The 18,994-nt window shown below is 37.0% G+C and overlaps 1 protein-coding gene across 7 annotated transcripts in view; it reads left to right on the top strand.

Moving 5' to 3' along the window:
- Positions 1 to 17,397, top strand: part of SEPTIN11 (septin 11) — a 130,828-nt gene extending 113,431 nt beyond the window's left edge. Inside the window, exons 8-11 of one of the 7 annotated variants that reach the window (XM_051964374.1) lie at positions 2,125 to 2,257; positions 4,597 to 4,784; positions 10,836 to 10,900; positions 12,655 to 17,397. In XM_051964374.1, the coding sequence (XP_051820334.1) occupies positions 2,125 to 2,257; positions 4,597 to 4,784; positions 10,836 to 10,857 (343 nt within the window). In that variant the 3' untranslated portion in view covers positions 10,858 to 10,900; positions 12,655 to 17,397. Of the gene's footprint in view, positions 1 to 2,124; positions 2,258 to 4,596; positions 4,785 to 7,358; positions 7,795 to 8,505; positions 12,229 to 12,654 lie in introns of those variants that run through there. The other 6 variants (XM_051964372.1, XM_051964376.1, XM_051964373.1 and 3 more) reach the window with 6 other exon arrangements.
- The last annotated feature ends 1,597 nt before the right edge of the window (positions 17,398 to 18,994 follow it).

The following is an 18,994-nucleotide window of genomic DNA, read 5'->3' as shown; positions in this document are numbered from 1 at the left end:
TTTTTCTGGTTTACATGGAAATGAAGCTTATAAGACTTTATTCCTCCTACCTTTCTCTGTTAAATAGTCTATTCTTATGTGCTCCAATTATACGAAATAAGTCCTACCCCCTTCACATTCTCTGTTATATTTTTTCCTTCCTTAAGAGATCACTAAAACATAAATATGATGCTAACAGACCCACTAGTCTTATATTATCTTTATGATAATTCTTTAAAACCCTTTATAATTCTGAGCAGATACTTGTTTCTTCTTCCTTATTAAAATTTAAACATTTAATCATTGAACAAACTTTCATTTGCTTTAATTTATTTGCTTCTATTGACTACTGTATTTGCATAGCCAAGTTTCCACTCAGCTTTAGTGTTTTCATCAGGAATACTTGGAAATTCTCTTTAATTAAAGGCCTACTTTTCCTCTTGTGGGGAAAACTGATCAGTTTTTTAAGGTACATTATTCTTGGGTTATAAGTTTTTATCTTCTGCTTTTTGTAATATTTTTTTCCAGGCTCTACTCTCTTTATAATGGTAGCTGATGAGTCTTATGTGATTTTTAACTGTGTCTGTATTTGAACCCTTACTTTTTGTCAATTTGTGTCATTTTTTTCCTTTGAGGACCTGGAACTACAACAAGGTTTTCATTTAGTGGTTTCTTTCAGAATGTAACTAGTAGAATCTTTCTATTTTGTTTTACTTTCCCTAGGGATCTAACAAGAGTGGAGGATGACCTCAAGGTTGTTTTGTTGTTGTAATTGGTGGGGCTTTGTTTCACGTTCATGGTTAGAACAGATGAAATTTACAAAAAGACAGTTTTTCTAGGTTTTTTTTTTTTTCCTAGAGCCTCTGTAGGGAATAGAGACAATATAATTTCCAGAAAATCTTATTCAGAACCCTGGCTTTCTGAGGCTTTGTCAGAAAAATATGAACTTCTCTCATCCTTCCACCCATGAGTCATGTATCTACTCAGGTCTTATAGTGTAAGTCCACTCAGGTTCATTATCATAGCTGATATGATTTAATATTTACCAAGTACTTGATGTGTATTTCTTTTATTTTCACAACAACTTTTTCAAATACTTATTTTTGGAATTCAAGAAAAAAATTCTATTTCTCTATCTTTTTAGGATTGTTGTGAGAATCAAATGTAAGAAATCATAGGGATGTATCAAAAAATATTGGCTATAGTGAAAATTTAAAAAACAAAAAACAGGGCACTTCAGAATCACAAGGATGAAGTTAGAAGGAGTGGGAGTCCAGAAAGTGGATGCCTTGTATAAAGGCAGATGAATAGAATATTCTCTATTTAATTTTGCTTCATGGTTTCCTTCTCTCAGTATTCTCTTAGAGTGGGCATGATGCTTTAAGCATCAGGAGAAGTGCATATGTCCTAAAGACTGTGTTCAGTCTGGTATCTTACCAAAAAATGGTCCTTCTCTGTTCAAGCCCCGCCCCACCAATGCCTCCTTTTACATGTATCCTTGATGCCATCCCTTACTATTTTCTCCAGCAAACTGCTCCCATCCTCATTCCCTCTCTAATCTTAAATGTCTCCCTATTGGTTCTTTCTCTGACACTTTTCCTTATGCTATATTACACACAGATAATTGCCTTTCTGCTTTTGCAATTAATTGGATCTTAGAGATAAGGTTAAGGACTGAATCTGTGATTACATTGGTATAAAGAACATCCAGATGAGAAAGCTCCCTAACAATGCATTTTCACACTTTCCTGGCAATTAAAGGCCTTAGAAAGTTTCCTAAAACAATGAGAGGTTACACAACTGGCATTTGTTAGACTCAACACTTGCACTCAGGTCTTCCTGGCTCCAAGAACAGCTTTCTCTATACTTTATCCCAACTGCTTCTAAGGATTCCTTCCTGTTTTTAACATATATAAATTATATTATATTCCCTTTGAAATTTTGGAAATACTGTTCTTCTTGATGGGGAGACCTAAGACATCCTGATATTCTTAGCACCATTTTGGGTGGTTTGTTCCTGAGACTGCCTCATCTCATTTAACTGGGGCTGGTCCATACAAGTTTAACGTCATTCCTCAAGGTTTTGCAAGCACAGGATCTCTATGTACCACCATCATGTCATCCTTGTTTTCTGGTCTTTAACAGCCTTCAAGAGACATATGAAGCAAAGAGAAACGAGTTCTTGGGAGAACTTCAGAAGAAAGAGGAGGAAATGAGACAAATGTTTGTCATGAGGGTGAAAGAAAAAGAAGCTGAACTTAAAGAAGCAGAAAAAGATGTAAGCAATCATTCCTAAATTTTTTTTTTAATGATCCTGTTATGGTACCATGCCACATGTTCTTCATATTGTTCCAAGGACTTTTTCAGATACTTGACCCTTAAAATAACTATGAGAAGCACGTAGGACAGAAATTATTGTGCCCACTTGGTAGAAAAGTTTATTGAAGCCTTGGGTAGTTTAAATGAATCACCCAAAGTCACATCTAGCATTTAGCACGGTAATTGGGGAAAAGAATCCAGGTCTCCTGAGTCCTAATTAGCTATTTTTCTAGTGGCTTGGGAAAATTAATTCCTATTCTCATTAATCAAGCATCAGGAACTCATTCACTAAAACTGAGAAACTCCAGGTTCTTAGGGTCATGTAACTGTGACTTTGGCATATTTGCTGCCACCTGCAAAAGCCATGGGAAGAAACTTGATTATTCCTCAAGAGCTAACAATTGGCACACATTGGAATTTTGCTTCTTAATTCCCAAGACATCTTTCAACTCTTGAGAGCTAGGGGCCTTTAAATTCTTAACTAGCATTTATATATACAAAGAGAAGTGAATAAGTTTGAAAAGAATATTGGTTGGGAATCCCCTTCTGCCAAAAGCCTTGATTTTTTAACCTTGTTTCTCATCAAAATGAAGAGTTTGGACAAGAAGATTTCTAAAACTTAAAATGAATTCAGCATTCCTTCACATGAAACAAACTCCCCTTCCCCCTTTCACAAAGGTGAAAATTTTTAAACTTCTCTATAGCTTTAATTATATTTTATTTTGCTTTTGTAGTCATGGCTCAAAAATTCATAGATTTAGACATGGCAGATTTGACAAGTCCAACCTGCTTGTTTTAAAGATGATGAAACTGAGACCAAAATGATGCAGGTAGTGTCAGAGATGAATTTCAAAATGTTTTTCACATTCCAAATCTAGCATTCTTACTCATGGATTGAAAGTACATAATGGGGGGGTGGCACAGTTGGTAGAGCACCAGCCCTGAAGTTAAGAGGACCTGAGTTCAAGTCTGGTCTCAGACACTTAACACTTCCTAATTGTGTGACCATGGGCAAGTCACTTAACCTTAATTACCTCAGCAAAAAAATAAAAAAAAATAAAAAAAGAAAGTATATAATGGATCTCCTAAGAATACCAGTAAGAAAAACAGGTTTTTCTAGTTTAAAAAAAGAAAGAAAAATTTGCTTTTCGGAGTTCTAGAATATAGAATGTGCAGTCTTAGGGTAACACACCTGATTATCTTTAATTAAGTTCATTGGGCAATGAACTTCTAGCAACTTATGTTTAGACCTCTAGATCCCATGTCACATACTTCAGAGCCCTCTAGTCCAACCTACAAATGAAAGAATTCTCAGTATATAATACTTGACAATGGTTATCCAGCCTCTGTCTGAAGATATCCAAGAAGGGCAAACCATTCGCCATTGGACATATCCAGTTGTTTTCCTAACATTGAGCTTCAATTATCCTCTTTATAACCTCCACATATTACTCTTGGATACATCCAAACCAAAGAGAACCAATCCAAACCTTGCTCCATATGAGAGTCCTTTACATACATAGCTATCATTTTATCTAAGCTAAGTATCCAGTTCTTTCAGCTGATCCTCCTATATCAAGAACTTAGAACCCTTCATTTTCCAGCTGACCCTCTGCTATCTTATTCCAATACCTTCTTTAGCCATACTTAGGACAGAACATAAAAACCCAGATGAGACTTGGCTAAGGTGGAGTGAGATCATCACCTATCTATTCTTCTCCTAATGCAGCTCCAAATGCCATTTATCTTTATGGCTCTCATATCATACTGCTGACTTTCTCAGGTAGAGCTTGTGGGCCATATAATCCCCAGATCATTTCAGAAGAAACGCTGTCTACCTACCGTCTCCAACTTCTTTTGTAAAGTTGATTTTTTTGTACCCAAGTACCAGACTTTATCCCTATTGAATTTCATTTTATTTGATTCAGACTAATACTCTTACCTGCAAGATTTTTTTGAATTCTATATCTTCCATTATGTTACGTATCTTATGTCATCTGCAGATCTGATCAAAATGTCATCTATACCTTCATCTAAATCTCTGACAAAAATTTTAAATAGTATGAGACTAAATATGATTTAAGTAAAAAAAGGACTCAAATAAGTAAAGATGCTCTTTAACCTGCTACATAAATTAAATAAATATATGAAAATGAAACCTTTAAAAATATGAGGACCAAACTTGAGAAAAATACTTCACTGTCAATGAGTCTGTTTATCTTTGAAAACAAAGCATCATTTGCACCAGTTATCACTCATTCCCTCAAACCCACTGTTGTCTCTCCATTTCTTGTCCAGCTTCATGAAAAGTTTGACCTTCTAAAGCGGACGCATCAGGAAGAGAAAAAGAAAGTGGAAGACAAAAAGAAGGAGCTTGAGGAGGAGGTCAACAACTTTCAGAAGAAGAAAGCAGCAGCTCAGCTCTTACAGTCGCAGGCGCAGCAGGCTGGTGCCCAACAAACCAAGAAAGACAAAGACAAGAAAAAGTAAGCAGGGTCATCCCTACAGCCTCTTGGGGCCAGTCCAGTTTCCTTTCCTTTGCATGTCTGTACTTGCCTTGTCTTATTTTCAGACTGGAAACTGGTGTTTTGACCAGTCTGCCTAAAGAAAGTACTTCCTCTCTGGAAGAGGGAAGACAAATCAAGGTTTTTACATTTTTTAGGGTACATAAAATTAATTTATGAAATTTGTGCTCTGCAACAGAAACTTCCACATCCACTTTATGATCCTCTGGAATGACATTCAATGTTCTGTCTTTAGCAACAACAAAAAATGTCTGGTGACTGTCTTTATAACGAAAGTTCTAAAAATTATGATTGCTACTATTATTTTCTTATTCTTACTCATGCAGTTCTCAATAAGCTAATTGCTGCAGATATTACTGCCAGATAGAGATACTGGGAAGAGTTTCCAGAGGAGCTCTTATTGTCTCAATTTAAGATGATATATTGTTCTATTTTCAAAACTAGATAAAAATGTAATATGGCTTTAATTTGTTAAAGAGGCCTAATTCTGCTCTTGGGTTGTTGGATACCTTATGAGGACTATGATAAATATGGAGGAATTGGCCCCCCAACCAAGAGGCCATTTTTAGGGGTCTTCCCTGAAACCGTATTGGGATTGGAAGCAACTAACTGAATAACCTTGGATGAAGACTAAATTAAGAAATCCAGTATTTTGATTAAAAGTGGACATTGCAGTCATGGCAAATACCAGGAGACTTGATGAGCCATAGCTAACAAAAATAATTGTGTATGCAAGCTTACTTTTATCAGTTACGTGTGTCATGACTGGTAGATACCTTTTTGTGAAGTGAGAACCGGTATCGGAGTTTTACTGTGCTGGTCCACATTCTCAGCACAGAACTGGGCTTTTAGAAGAACCTCTTGTGCCCATAACCAGTGATTTTTTTTTTTTTTAAGTCAAGACTCAGTATGGGAAAGCATTGCCCTCTTACCAACAGTTTAAAGGAGGCAGAGTCTCTTTCAGTTATACCAACTACAGGGACATTGGTAACATAGCAGTGTTGAGCTTAGTTAATTTAACATTGAGAAGCTTTAAACTTTGCTAGTTTGTCCTCCCTGGATTGTCTGTGCAAAACTGTAGCATCACAATGGATGAACCCAATCCAGTGGAATGAATATTCGTTTTTAAGACTACATTAAAACTGACTTTGTATTTTCATGCTCTGAGTCAGCAGAAATGGTACAGAGAAAACAAGGGAAAGATGGAAAGAGAGGATATCTGAGATATTATGGAAAGGGGAATGGGAGGGGCTATAGACTGTGTGCGTGTGGATGTGGGGGGCTGTGTGGGGGTAGGGGAATGTGGATGTGGGCGGGTGGATGTGTTTTGGGGGACATGACAATATGCCAGAGCGCTGCTGAGCCGAATAGTCCAAAGGACCTGTTTTTAGTGAGAATCATCTCAGGAGTGAAAGCACAGCAAATTTTAATCCATTCCAAGGAAACACATTACTTTTTGAGCATAAGAGCTGAGCATCTGGTTCTCATTGGGGTAGCTAATGAAGATGGCTTTCAGTTGAAAATACTACTACTCTTCCAACTAGATAAATGCATTGGGTGTTCCCTTAACTTATGAGAAGAAACACATATGTTTATTGATGTGTGCATGTATGTTAGAAAGAGGCAGCTGCTGATGCTAAGAAAATCCAGATTTGAGGTTGGGTTTTTTTTTTTTATTATTATTATTATTTGTTTTGCTCCTGAAACACATAAGTGCACAAAGAGATGTTTTAAATATGAATTTGAAACAAAGAATATGAATTGAATCTGTTTTAAATATGAATTTAAATACAAAGACCAGCAATGTGTGAAAAGTTTTTTTTTGATTTTCATATGTACTTTGGTGTGCCTTTAAGCAATAAAAATTCCAAAAGCTGAACAGTACTGTGCCTCCATTTAAAAAAGTAAATTCCACCCAGGAGCAAACTTTACATTATATAAAAAATATTCTTTAATCTATGTGCACAATGCTTTATTAGGGAAGTTTCCCTACTCATTGGCCCAAACGATTTAGAATGTTTTTTCTTTAATGATTATGTGACGTGTGTAATATAGTAATTCTCCCTCCCCCACTTATAGATTCTAATTTAAAATTAGTTTGATTTAATGAATTCATTTTACAGTATATATTGGTTTGTGCCTTTCAGTATTACTGAAAGCATGTTACTGTTAGCTTCCAGGTTCACACCAGCATTCGTGTGTTTAGCACCTTTTTGATAAAGTGACTGCCAGCAGAGGCTTGAACCATGAAAAAAACAGAATACAAACCCAAATTAGAGCATTACCAGTGGCTACAGCCATTTAGAGACTGTGAAAAGCAGGCACTGGGGTTAAGCATAAGACTTTGTAAATGCTTCAAAACCCAGCTGATTCTAGACTGCCCACTCTTGTCAGAGACCAGCTAGCTTTGCTTTAAATAACACACCAAAAAGAAAATGACTTTTTCTGCAGAAAAATATTAAAGCCTGTCTTGGTTTTTCTAAAAGTTTTTAATTTTGTTTTTCTACTCTAATGAAATGCTCCCTTTTTGTGTAGGTAAGGCTTTTTTTTTAAACTTATCTGTAACTCTAGTAGCATGACTTCTTAACATTCTGTAAGATTACTGCAAAAGTAGAACTAATCCGGGCACTGCCATTAGCTGGATCCCACAGCATCCCCAGGCACAGACTCCCATTTCTGTTTGCCACTGAGCTCTCTGCTCCTTCACAGATCAGCAAGAATATAGCCATCAGCAGGCATTAGCTGATTAGCGTGGATCCCAGAATTAGGTTTTTTCAGTCTGTTTCTTGAAACCTCGTCTTGTGGTGATGATATCTGAGAACCACACTCTGCAACTGCCTGCAATTCCCATTTGTAAAAATAATTGTTAAATTCCTGGCCAAGGAAGGAATAAGGATGCATGCCTCGACCTGTCTTAAAAAAAAATAAAAATAAAAAAGGAAACTTTGCCAATAAATATATATATTTTTAATTTTGCATTGCTTCATACTTAAATGTGGATGAAAGCTCTTGGCATTGCTGTAGCTATAATATGACCAGTGATCATCTTTTTTTCCTTTTCCCTGGGGGAAAAAAAGGATATATGTGTATGTGTGAGAGCACACGTGCGAGCGTGTGTGTGCGTGTGTGTGTGTTTGCAATAGATTAATAGCATGCTTTCCCCTCTTGTCTGTTCCTATCTGTTTTCCTCATCCCTAAGTCTACAGTGTTAGGTCTTTCCCACAAGGAATGCTGCCATCTTAAGATAGTTATTATGCCTTTGTCCTTTGGTGGGCCTTGAAAGTGTTGCTTCTGTGGGGTACACAGTTGTTACTATCAAAGATTCCCTTTAGAATAGAGGAGGGGTTCTCTTGCAGTCATTTGAAAAAAGGTTGAGCAGTGGAATCCTTCCACTGGAATTTGTAGCAAATTCAGCAAGTCATTTGTGAAGTCTAAGCTTCATGCAAATGGAAACTAACCATGTGTTTCTTAATTCATTTTTTTTTTGAATTTTGCTTTTGCCTGTCACATAGAATAGACTACTCAAATTTTGACCATTTTAATTTCTGTCAAATTCATCGTTGTTGCATGAGCAGCCACCATCGCTCTGACGCTGGTGTTTGCGCGCCTAACTTTTTTTTTTTTTTTCCTTTTCGGTTTTATTATTATTTCTAACTTTTTTGTTTTGTTTTTTAACTTGCAGTGCAAGCTTCACATAAAGCCTGGCAAGCCAAGGATGTTCCCGCATTCACCTGCTTTTGCAGTAACGTGTCCCTGCCATCTGTGTTCTGTTTTTTTCTTTTATCCGCCCACCCCTCTCCCCCAAGCACCAATAACTCTTTTAACTCATTTCACTGGAGGTGGGTGGTGGGAGAAGGTAGAAAAGGGAAATGATGGTAACTGCTATGTTCACCTGGATTTCGTCTCTGGAAAGTAAATGGTTTGCCTTTTATGTCAATTCAGAACAGTCACAGTTGAGCACACCTGTTACTTGTATGTTGCTTTGGAATGAAAAAGTAGTGTACATTGTGCCATTGTGTCTGACATGGAAACTGTTCTCACTGCCTCACCAGCTGAACTAAAACCTGAATGACCACGAAAGCTAGTATTTCCTTGATTTGTACCCATGACTGCCTGATGCCCACATCCACTCTGCCTCTTCTCTTTCCCCGCCCTTCTCTCTACTCCAGTAGCTTTTTGCTTAGGTAATATAATAGATAAACAAAGAATGACTTGGATTGAATTTTTCAGTTTAGTGCAGGTTTCTTGTCAGCCTCTCCAGAGTGTCAGACTGCCTCAAATCACTGTTTTTAAAATGAAGCTGGATTCATGATTCACAAACATGGGGAAGATTATTCTAAGAGCTTTGAGCATTTAACTGTCCATCACCAGCATCACCTAGTTTTTCAAGAAAATTACAAATCACTGATCAAATGCCATCTTTCAGTGAAAAAAGATACAAAATAAAAAAATTTTCCCCATCCTTTCAGCTTAATGAAGCTCTTCTCCATACTTTAGTTTGTTTTCCATAGGAAGACCAGCATTATCTCCTAATGGCAGAAAAACCATAACTATTTCTGCTACTGGATCTACAAGACTTCCAAAAAAATTGTTTTTTGTCACTTCACTACTACTACAGATAAAACATTGAAGGATTAACTCTAGCTTTTGAACTTACATATTTCAGTGGACCTTTATAGGGATAAGGAAAAAGCCAATTTGAATCAATAAAAATTCAACTTTCTTCTCCACTAGCTTCCATTTGTACCACTTAGCTTGTCAAAAAAGAAAGAGAACAGATACTTCTTGGAACCTAGCTGGCTTCAGGGAATTCCCCTTGCCCTATCACTGTAGTCACTCAAAGCATTTATGTCTCTCAAGACCATAGATATAGTGCCAAAGGGTCTCAAGCAGGGGAGTCAGAGAGAACATAAGAGGGTTACAGTCTTTTTAACACATTCACACTTTTCTGTCCTAATTGATATTTAAAAAATATCTATATTACTTAAGATCTTTACTGTACTTTTAGAGACATTGGAGCTTTGCTGCCTCTGGAAATAACACGAAATAGCTTCCCATGCTGATCCTCCTAAGTTTCTGGTGATGAGATATGCCAGTTTTCCTTTTGCTTCTAGCTAGTCTTTCTCTCACTTTTACATTTAACATTTTTTTCTTTGAAACTCAGATCCTCCATCTTTTCTTGCCTTTCCTCCTAGTGCCTTGCCAGGGTAGAATGGTTAGTATTTTGTTATTTAAACTGCCTCTCCAGGCTGCTGAAGTGAAAAACTTTTGTTTGGCCTCTTCTCTCTTTCCCAACCCCCACCAACCAATTTTCATAGAACTTTTTAGGGCAGGAAGAATTTCCAGAAACTGATTTGGGGACCATAGGGGCAAAGCTTTCCTGGGAAACCATTTTGAAGCTCAAAAATACACTAAAAATGTGAGCTTCAAATCTAGAAGCAGCAGCAGTAATGGAACTAAGGCAGGTTTAACTGGATCTCCATGGGATGTTTCTGCAGTTCTATTATAAAGTAAGCTGCGGAGCAGCCAAATTCTAGGAATTTTTCTTGGCATGATGAAACCAGTTTCCTAACCATGGGCTGCATTTTCTCATGCATTATACTAAAAGTCAAAAACAACCGCTTTTGTGACGTGCTTGCACCAGCTGCTTTGTGTGTCTGCGTCTTTTAAAGTAGCCCTTTTTGTGCTTCTGTATAGGAATTAAAAATTTTTTAATTGCTTCCTTGTATCACTCAAGCCTTTTTAAGGTAGTTCAGCAGTGAAAAAGCATCCAATCTTAGCCATTTTGACTTTTTGACCCAAAGCTATTACATTTGCATTAAGAACTTCATTAGGTTTTGGGTTTGGGGTTTTGTTTGGGGTTTTTTATTTTTATTTTTTGTTTTTGTTTTTTTAAGTATTTTAATGCTGCCACTAACTTAATTTTTACTGCCATCCCTCCCCTGGCCTTCTTGAGCTTGTTACTGCTGCTCTTCTCTTTTCTTTCTGTATTTATGCCTTTTTTCACAGTAGTCCTTGGCTCTGCACGGAATAAATGATACCCTCAAATCTAATTGGATGTACTTTCACCTCTGCATGTAAGTATGGGAACAAGAAGCCTCTTTTGACCTCTCAGCCTTTAAAAAATATTGAGTGGGACAGATGGGATGGGGGGTCGGGAATCTGTTTCATTTTGTTAACTTCAACAGCATCAGAAAGATAGCCATCATCAATTCCTCACAATAGTCCCATGAACTCAGATTCCCCTTAAAATCACTGTGGAAGTCTTCAGTGGCTTGTCACACGGTGAGACTGTACAGGGAGTGTTATCTGACATCACAAATGGCTTTAGGTGGTACAATCGTTCCTCACTGCCAAAGAAAGTGACATTTCTGGATACAACCTCCATTGAACAGTATCTCTGGTGCAAGTATTACAGTGCCCTTTCACTGTATCACTCGTTTTAGCAGCTGGAAGTGACCACCAAGATTTTGCTCCCTTTAGGACTTCGATACCAAGAATTCAATAGCAAGACCTACACAGAGTGGTTAGGAATGTCAAAATGTGTTTTGCAATCCAGAATCTTTATACATTTGTAAAAACAGTAGATTGTGATACCTAGACCAAGGGAGCTCTAGAACTAGCTCATTAGGGGTACGAGTTACCTGTTTTTCTTCTTTCCCTGCTTTGTAATCTCATAAGCTGATGACATTTGCTTAACCTCATTGACTTTAACCCCCATCAATAATAGGTTTGGTTCCTTCCCTTTCTCCCCTTCCCATCCACTGCTCTCCCAACTCCCCCCCAACGTTTTGTAGACTGTTCAGTCAGGTTTTTTGCTGTGATTTACTCAAGCCCACTTGTCTCCATGTGGTCCTTACCAATCCCGTCCATTCAAGTCACTTGACCTTGCTGTGCTTCTTCATCAGAAATAGTTTCCTAATCTAAGGAACGTGGTTCTACTGGCAGGTCATCTACGAGAGGATTTGTCTGAATAGTGGGATTGGGATCGCCAAAGCTTAGCATATGAAATAATATGAAGGGAATTTTTTTTTTTATGAACCGAAAATAAAGCTGTGAAGAGCAGTAGAACTGTTTCCTAATTTTAAAATTTATGCTGATATGCCTTAAACTGTAGCAGTAGACTCTTGCCACTTTGCTGTTTAAAAAAAGTCATTGTTTTCCCAAACCTTGTGTAACCTCCATCAATGTTGATACAGTATTGTTCGACATGTACACAGCATGTTAAACACTTGTAAATTTAAAAAAACAAAACTAAAGTTATTGTATTGATGTCAAACATTTCATTTTGAAGTACTGATCGCTTTACAATTTTATTAGGTTAAGGGGATAGTGGAAAGGTAACCTATGCATATATCCATAGTGCCAAGACATGAAGGGGGAAATATATTTTTACCCAAACGTTGTTTTGTGTGCCCTCTGTGATTTCTTTATGTAGCCTTGTGCATCAGAGTTGGAAACTGAGGTGTGGGAAGTCTTCTCCTTCTTTGCTGTCTGGCTCATCTGTTGTAACCATTTTGGTTCCCTCGCCTTCTCAGCTGTCGGCTTCCGTGGTGTCCTGTCCCTTGCACACCATCTTGCCGCCCTCCCTCCTGGCTTCTCTCCCTCCTCCCTCCGCTGACCAGAATCCCTATCACACCCCGTAGCCACTTCTCATGGCCACAGCATCCTCTTCCTCCCCAGTCCCTGACACTGCGAACTCAATCGCACTCCAGCCATGCTTGATGAAAATCCCTTTAATTGACGCTTTGATTCCTCCACAGCTTAAAAAGTAGAAAAGCTACTTTTTAAAAGCATTTGAATCTGAACCTCTCTTTTTTCTCTTCTGTAGCTTCTTCTTTATGTAATCATCATGTTGACAAGCCCTACTCTCTCCTAATGGACAGTAGCGCATTAGAAGAGCAGGAGTTTATGTACACACCTGTTGGGGAAGAGTTACCTCATTTCCACCATCGCCTTTCCTTTTATACTGTGGGTCAAATATCGCACTGCTGTGTCTATTTGTCAGTGTCTGCTTGCACATCACTGGTTACAGTGTGAACTCAACTAAATTATCACCTCCAAAACAAAAATTAAAGAAAGTCAAGTGGAATACAACTTGGGTCAAGAACCACAGTATCACAGTGAAATATTCATTAAACTGTAAAATGCATAGAATTGTTAATCTGATAACCAGAGGCTTATAGACTGGGGGCAGTGGACCCAAATGAGAAGCGGCCACAGACCAGTAATATCCCTACAAAGTGAAAGCTAATTCTCACTTTAGACCTGAGAGCAATCATCATACCCAGGACTCTCAGTGATCAGGTGCTTAAATGGGAAGCTTTCTTTTTTCTTTTGTTAGTTTTGGGGGTGGCTTTGTGTTTGGTTTGGGGTTTTTAAAACTGATAAAATATTGCATGAATAGAGGTGCATTTTCTATACAAAGTATTGTATTGACAAAATTTTATTTTTCCTCTAACGTTCTAAGAGAGTGAAATGGGCATCTTTCTTGTACATTCAAGACCCACTGATTGCTATTTGATTTAGAATATTTTTATGTTACCTGGAACCCTGTAATAAGTTTTTTGGGTGTTTTTTTTCCCTTTAACTTCAAGTAAGCCACGTATGACTTCACAAACATGATGTTCAAGTGTAGGTCTGGTATTTTTACATTCAACATTACTAAGTGAAGAATGAGTGCCAAAAGTTTTTAAGATGGGTATGATCTATTTGTATCCGTTCCTTATTCTGCCAGTTATCATAGAGCCTTTGTGTTAATGGATCACCACAGCTAGTAAACTGCGACCTACTGTCACCTGGTCAGTCCATTTTTCCTTCTGGTTCCAAAGGAGCAATCACCTAAGAGCCCACGTCAGGCTATCCGGCTGAAAAGCTCTCATCCCCACTCCTGAGGCCCCCTTCTTGATGGGTACCCCTACTTTCATGGGTAGGCCTCTCACCTCCATCTTCTTATGAGGTAGATCACATTGCTTCCTCTGTGGGATTCGGTTCACCTTTTGCTGAAAAAGCCACACCATAGTTTTCTAGCATTTTGTTTCCTTCATTAGGATTCTTAAATGAATTTAAATTTAAATTCTTAAACCCTGGTTTCTTTAAGGGTACTTCTGGATTCTCTATGTGAAGAATGGCACTTCTATTATCTGGGTTCTATAAGAACATTCCAAAATTTCTTCTTGCTAAGTCTATAAAGATGGACAAACTTAGTGCAGGATGCCAAAGCATAGAGTGGATAGTTAAATGTGTAGCTGATTTTACATAAAATTAACTGTAACAAACTATTTATTTAAACCCACTGACTTTTAAACAGTGCTATGTTTGGGATAGAACAGACTCATGCCCTGGTAGCTGTAGGAAAATTCCTATTTTAAGTTGTCAGCTAACTAAAGCCTTTGACCTTCATATCACGTTAAGTTCTTCACAGATGTATCCATTCATCTCATGATTTTTTTTAATATTGCCTCATTCCTACTTTATTAATAGTCGGCATCCCCATGCTCTTCAATAGCATGAGAATTTAAGTTGGAGTCCTTTCACTTACCACTCAGAAGGAGCCTCAAGTTAAATCCTACAAAGGAATAAGGAAGAATGTGCCTTTTCACTTTCATTTTTAAGTTGGTTCTCTTATCTTCCACACCATTTGAGTCCCTGAATGATTACTCAGAACAATTAAATGAGCATACTGAAAAGTCTTACCTTTATATACCTTGATTTTTTTTTTAAATAAATAGGTCCATCTGAGTTAGAAAATTTCTTGTCATCATAATGGCACAAGCTCCATTTGTCTATAATAATCTATTTTTCAAATCAAAGTCTCCCTGATGGGATAAGAAAGTTGGCTGAAAGAGGAATTTATTGGTTAAGGCCAGAGCCTAATAAAGCTTCAGTTCATAAAGTAACAAATCCATGTATGTGAAATACCATACTCCCCGTGATACTTTGGTTAGCCTAGCTTCACTTTAAGACACACAAGTTCCCTTATTTGTTTCAAAACCTCTACAGAAAATGTGACTCTCCAAGAAGTTATTTTCACAAAATTTATTAAGCTCCTATTATTCAAGTATCATACACCCATCATCCATTCCTGTTACTGACTATACACATACACAAATTAAGCCATCTTTCATGACTATGAGGGGCTCCATGATACTTAATAATACCAATGGTATTTATTATTCGACTGAAACTGGTATAAACCCAAAACAGGTTCTACTGGTAAATACACTACAGTGTATTGTTAGGGGAAAAACCTTGCAGGTATTTATATATGAGTTCCCAAGTTAAAACTGCTGAATATCCAGCATACAATTAAAAGGATTTTTGCTAATAATCATTCATCAAAATGTATAGATTGATTGCTCCTGAACTGACATACACACTGAAATAAGAGTATCTTTTCTTTTATACACGGAGTTGAAGCAGCTGAGATCATAATTACTCCAAAGCCAGGTTTGCCTAAAAGGATATATATTTTTCAAGTTTGATCAGTTTTAACATCCATGAAAAATTACATTGGCTCTCTCAATCATTTCTCTATGTCTACCATATTATTGGCTCACTGTGGGCAAAACTGTTAAGTATTTTAAAAATTAAGTGCAAAGTCAATTTACAGAGTGTCCTCTGAAACTTTTGTTTCCATCATATGTTCACCTAATGAATGTCAACTCTCTCCAATTAGACTGGCCCTGATGCTTGTTCCCCTCTAACATCCTATCTGAATTCTTCACCACAGTGTCCACGCCTCTTTCTTGTTAAGACTTTTGGACTCAAATGAACTCTTAGGCAATGAGGTGGTGAGAATGACATCTTTACTAGAATCCCTTATGTTAAATTAGCATGATTTAAATAAATCACTTGAGATCACTTTCTGATGAGAAGTAAAGACATGTAGGTAGCTCAGTGGAGAACACCACCAGGGCTGGAGTCAGAAGACCCAAGTTCAAATCCAGCTTTAGACACTAGCTATGTGAGTCTGGGTAAGTCACTTAACCCTTTTTGCCTCAGTTTCCTCATCTGTAAAATGAGCTGGAGAAGGAAATGACAAACCACTCCAGTATCTTTGCCAAGAAAACTTGAAATGAGGTCTCTCAGTGTCAGACATGACTGAAACAAATGAAAAACAAAACAAAACAAAAAACTAATGAAAAGTGGTCAACTGTTGATTCTTTAATGGAATCTCCTTTGAGATAAAAGTAAAACTAACTTAACTTGGAACAAATTCTATTTGAATTTGAATGCTGGTGGTACACTGAAGTTTTTGATCCCACTGTATTATTTTCAGTTCTCAAATTAGGCATCTATTCAGAATTATTCTCACCTGGAAAGCAAGAGGGAAGTCGCTGCACACTGAAATATCTTACTTTTTGCCCAAATGTTGTGGATAGACACTGCAAATGGTAAAATGTAATAATATAAGAAAGAGAATACATTATGGTTGTGTTAACTGTATTCAAAAACCTTCCCCTCCTCACCATTTTGCTTTTTAGATTTTCAGGGCTTTCACTGGAATTTTCTAATTGAAGAACCTAAAAGAATCTTACAAGTGCTCATTCTTGTCCTCCTGAAACATAGGAAATTAGCTACTTAATCCTTTTATGTGCCATAAAATGCATTTTTAAAGAACAGGATTCAACACTAGGAATGATTAGCCTCCACATGAATCTTTTTACTTCTAGGGACAACTATGTTGGACAATATTGAAATATATATGTGTGTGTGTGTGTTTTATATATACATATAAAACACACACACACACATTTAAAATCCAACCGTTAAACAGAATGGGCTGGTTTAATGACAGGCGTTGATAAGCAAAACAAGCCTCTTGAGAGATGAGAAATTATGTAAGCAAACAAGATCTGCTTCTAAAAAATTAAGTTCCAAAAACAATAAATGGAACAGCAATGCAAGAAATTTGAGGCTTATCCAGAATGCTTTGCCATTTCCTCTCAACAATCCCTTCTATCCCCTTTTAGTCTAATTTAACATTTCTTCTAAAACCTGAGTAGTCGGGCATTTATCCTAGTGCCAGAGGAATTCGATTTTAAGGGTCAAGAGTTGAGGACAATCTATAGCTTTGTATTTCCATTTTCGGGTGTGGAGAGGAAGGAAACAAGTATTTTGTTTTCCACTGTCATAAATAAGGGGAATAGCAACATTAAAGATGATCACTTTTAGTGTTCTTCTCCTCCCTTTCTTGGAAGATGATAGGAAACCAAAATTTGTTTTTCCTCCTTCCATAACATCTTCTAGTAAATTGTCCCAAGAACCTTTACTGACTTGTTTTGTTTAGGAAAGGTCAAGAGAGAGGAGGGAGAAGAGGATGCTTCAGAAATACCCCTTACACTGGGTTTCTCTAGCTTGCACACAAATGATCAAATCATCTTAATAAACACTGTGGTCAGAAATATCACAACAAAAGAGACTAAACAAGTCTAGGGGACCAAATAAAGGTTTCAGTTGAGAATGTACTGAAATTAATGTTATACATCTCCCTATATCCATGGGTATTGCTTCATCTTTTGTTTGAGGTCACTTCAAAATAAAATAAGGATTACTTTGTTGGACTACACAATGGCACATTTTTCCATAAAAGTATACAAATTCTTATTTGTATAACCTGGTTTGGAACTCTTGAGCTAAAAATGGCAAGTAGCCATTACTTGCTACTGTTTGAATGTGTTAATATGGTTTCTGGCTATCAGTATGCATACTTTAGGATGCAAATAACACATATCCAGTTGCCCTAGCATTGAAAAGAAATAAGAGATAACACTAATTGAGGCAGATGGAAGCCCTGAACATGATCTAAGAAACAAGCAAATAGGTATGTACTTATAAAGTTGATCATGTAACTTTCCTAATGTTCAGAGAAAAAAAAAAATCTAAGAATTTGGTATCCAAAACGATCAGAATTGTTCCATCTTATTTTCCTCAGATTATTTTCTTTGAAAGCTGTTCCAGCTAAAATTATATTTCACAAGTCTCTACTGTATTTCATCAAGAACACACTGGACCAAAGCTTGAGGAACTTAAATCTAAAGAGAAAAAATTCATGGGCCACGAACAGACAAAATGGCAGCTACAGAGAAAACCAAAAGGGTTGAAAAATTGAAACGTTCCAAAAGATTTAAAAATGGCTTCGTGAATTATTCAAGGAAATATTGAAGGAATGATTTGACAATGAAAGAGGGCTGAAGGGTAAGGCAGGGTAACACATAGCAGAATAGGAAAAGCAGCTTCAAGCCTTCAAAATAGCTGATAGAAAGGGTCCTCTTTTCACATAAAATAGAATGATCTAGCAATCCACCAAAAGAACATCTAAGTTGACAACCTAAAATTTAGTAAGACTAGAAAAGAGAGCTGAATTAAAAGGTGAGGGTGGGGGAAAAATGATTTTAAGTTAAAGGGTTCCTTGTGAACTATGCATTAGGAATTGGCTTTTAAGGGCTTCCTCTGTACTTTGCCTTTAGGAAGTTTTCTTGTAATAGATTCCTCCCTTCTGAGTTTTCTCTTGATTCCATAATGTTCTAACCCTATTTCCTTGAGACAATTAAATCATGTTGTATACTGCACTGGCAAGGAAAAACAAACAAACACCAAGACAATGCCCAGGGTTTAGGATTTCTAAGCGTATAAGAGCTTAATCCTTCCGGAGCAGGGCAGGTTACTTTCAGGCAGAATCCGTCTTTGGACATTATCGCTTAAGATTTTATTGACTTCCCTGTTAAGCAAAGCTTATTTAAAATAGAAACTTTCCTATTAGTCATCAAACTGAACTAGAATGGTAGGGTTTAGGAAACCAATAAACTGTTATTTTTTTATGCCTTCAACCCAAAAATTTAAGGTGACCCTACAACAGCTGGCTTTTGTTCTTTCACTGAAGAAAGTTATAAATCTATGAGGAAAAAGCTCATGGTTTTCTGATCTCTAACTTCCTTAACCACTAAAGGCCAGAGGTTGAATTCACTAGTCACTTTTATAAGCTACATTAGTCATTATTAAATAAAATTCTATTTGTATTGACTCCAGAAATGTTACTTAAAATTTGAATGCAGTCTGGAAGTCACTAGATAAAATATGAATTATTAGATCTATCCATTATCTCCTTGTCAAAGAAATTTGCAAACTTCTCTCTCTTTACCAAAGGACTTTACACTATCATTGGCATA

The sequence above is a fragment of the Antechinus flavipes genome, chromosome 6 (genome assembly GCF_016432865.1).
Source record: "Antechinus flavipes isolate AdamAnt ecotype Samford, QLD, Australia chromosome 6, AdamAnt_v2, whole genome shotgun sequence".
Lineage (NCBI taxonomy): Eukaryota > Metazoa > Chordata > Mammalia > Dasyuromorphia > Dasyuridae > Antechinus > Antechinus flavipes.
Note: the sequence above shows the minus strand (reverse complement) of the source record. Positions and strands in the feature narration are given on the sequence as shown.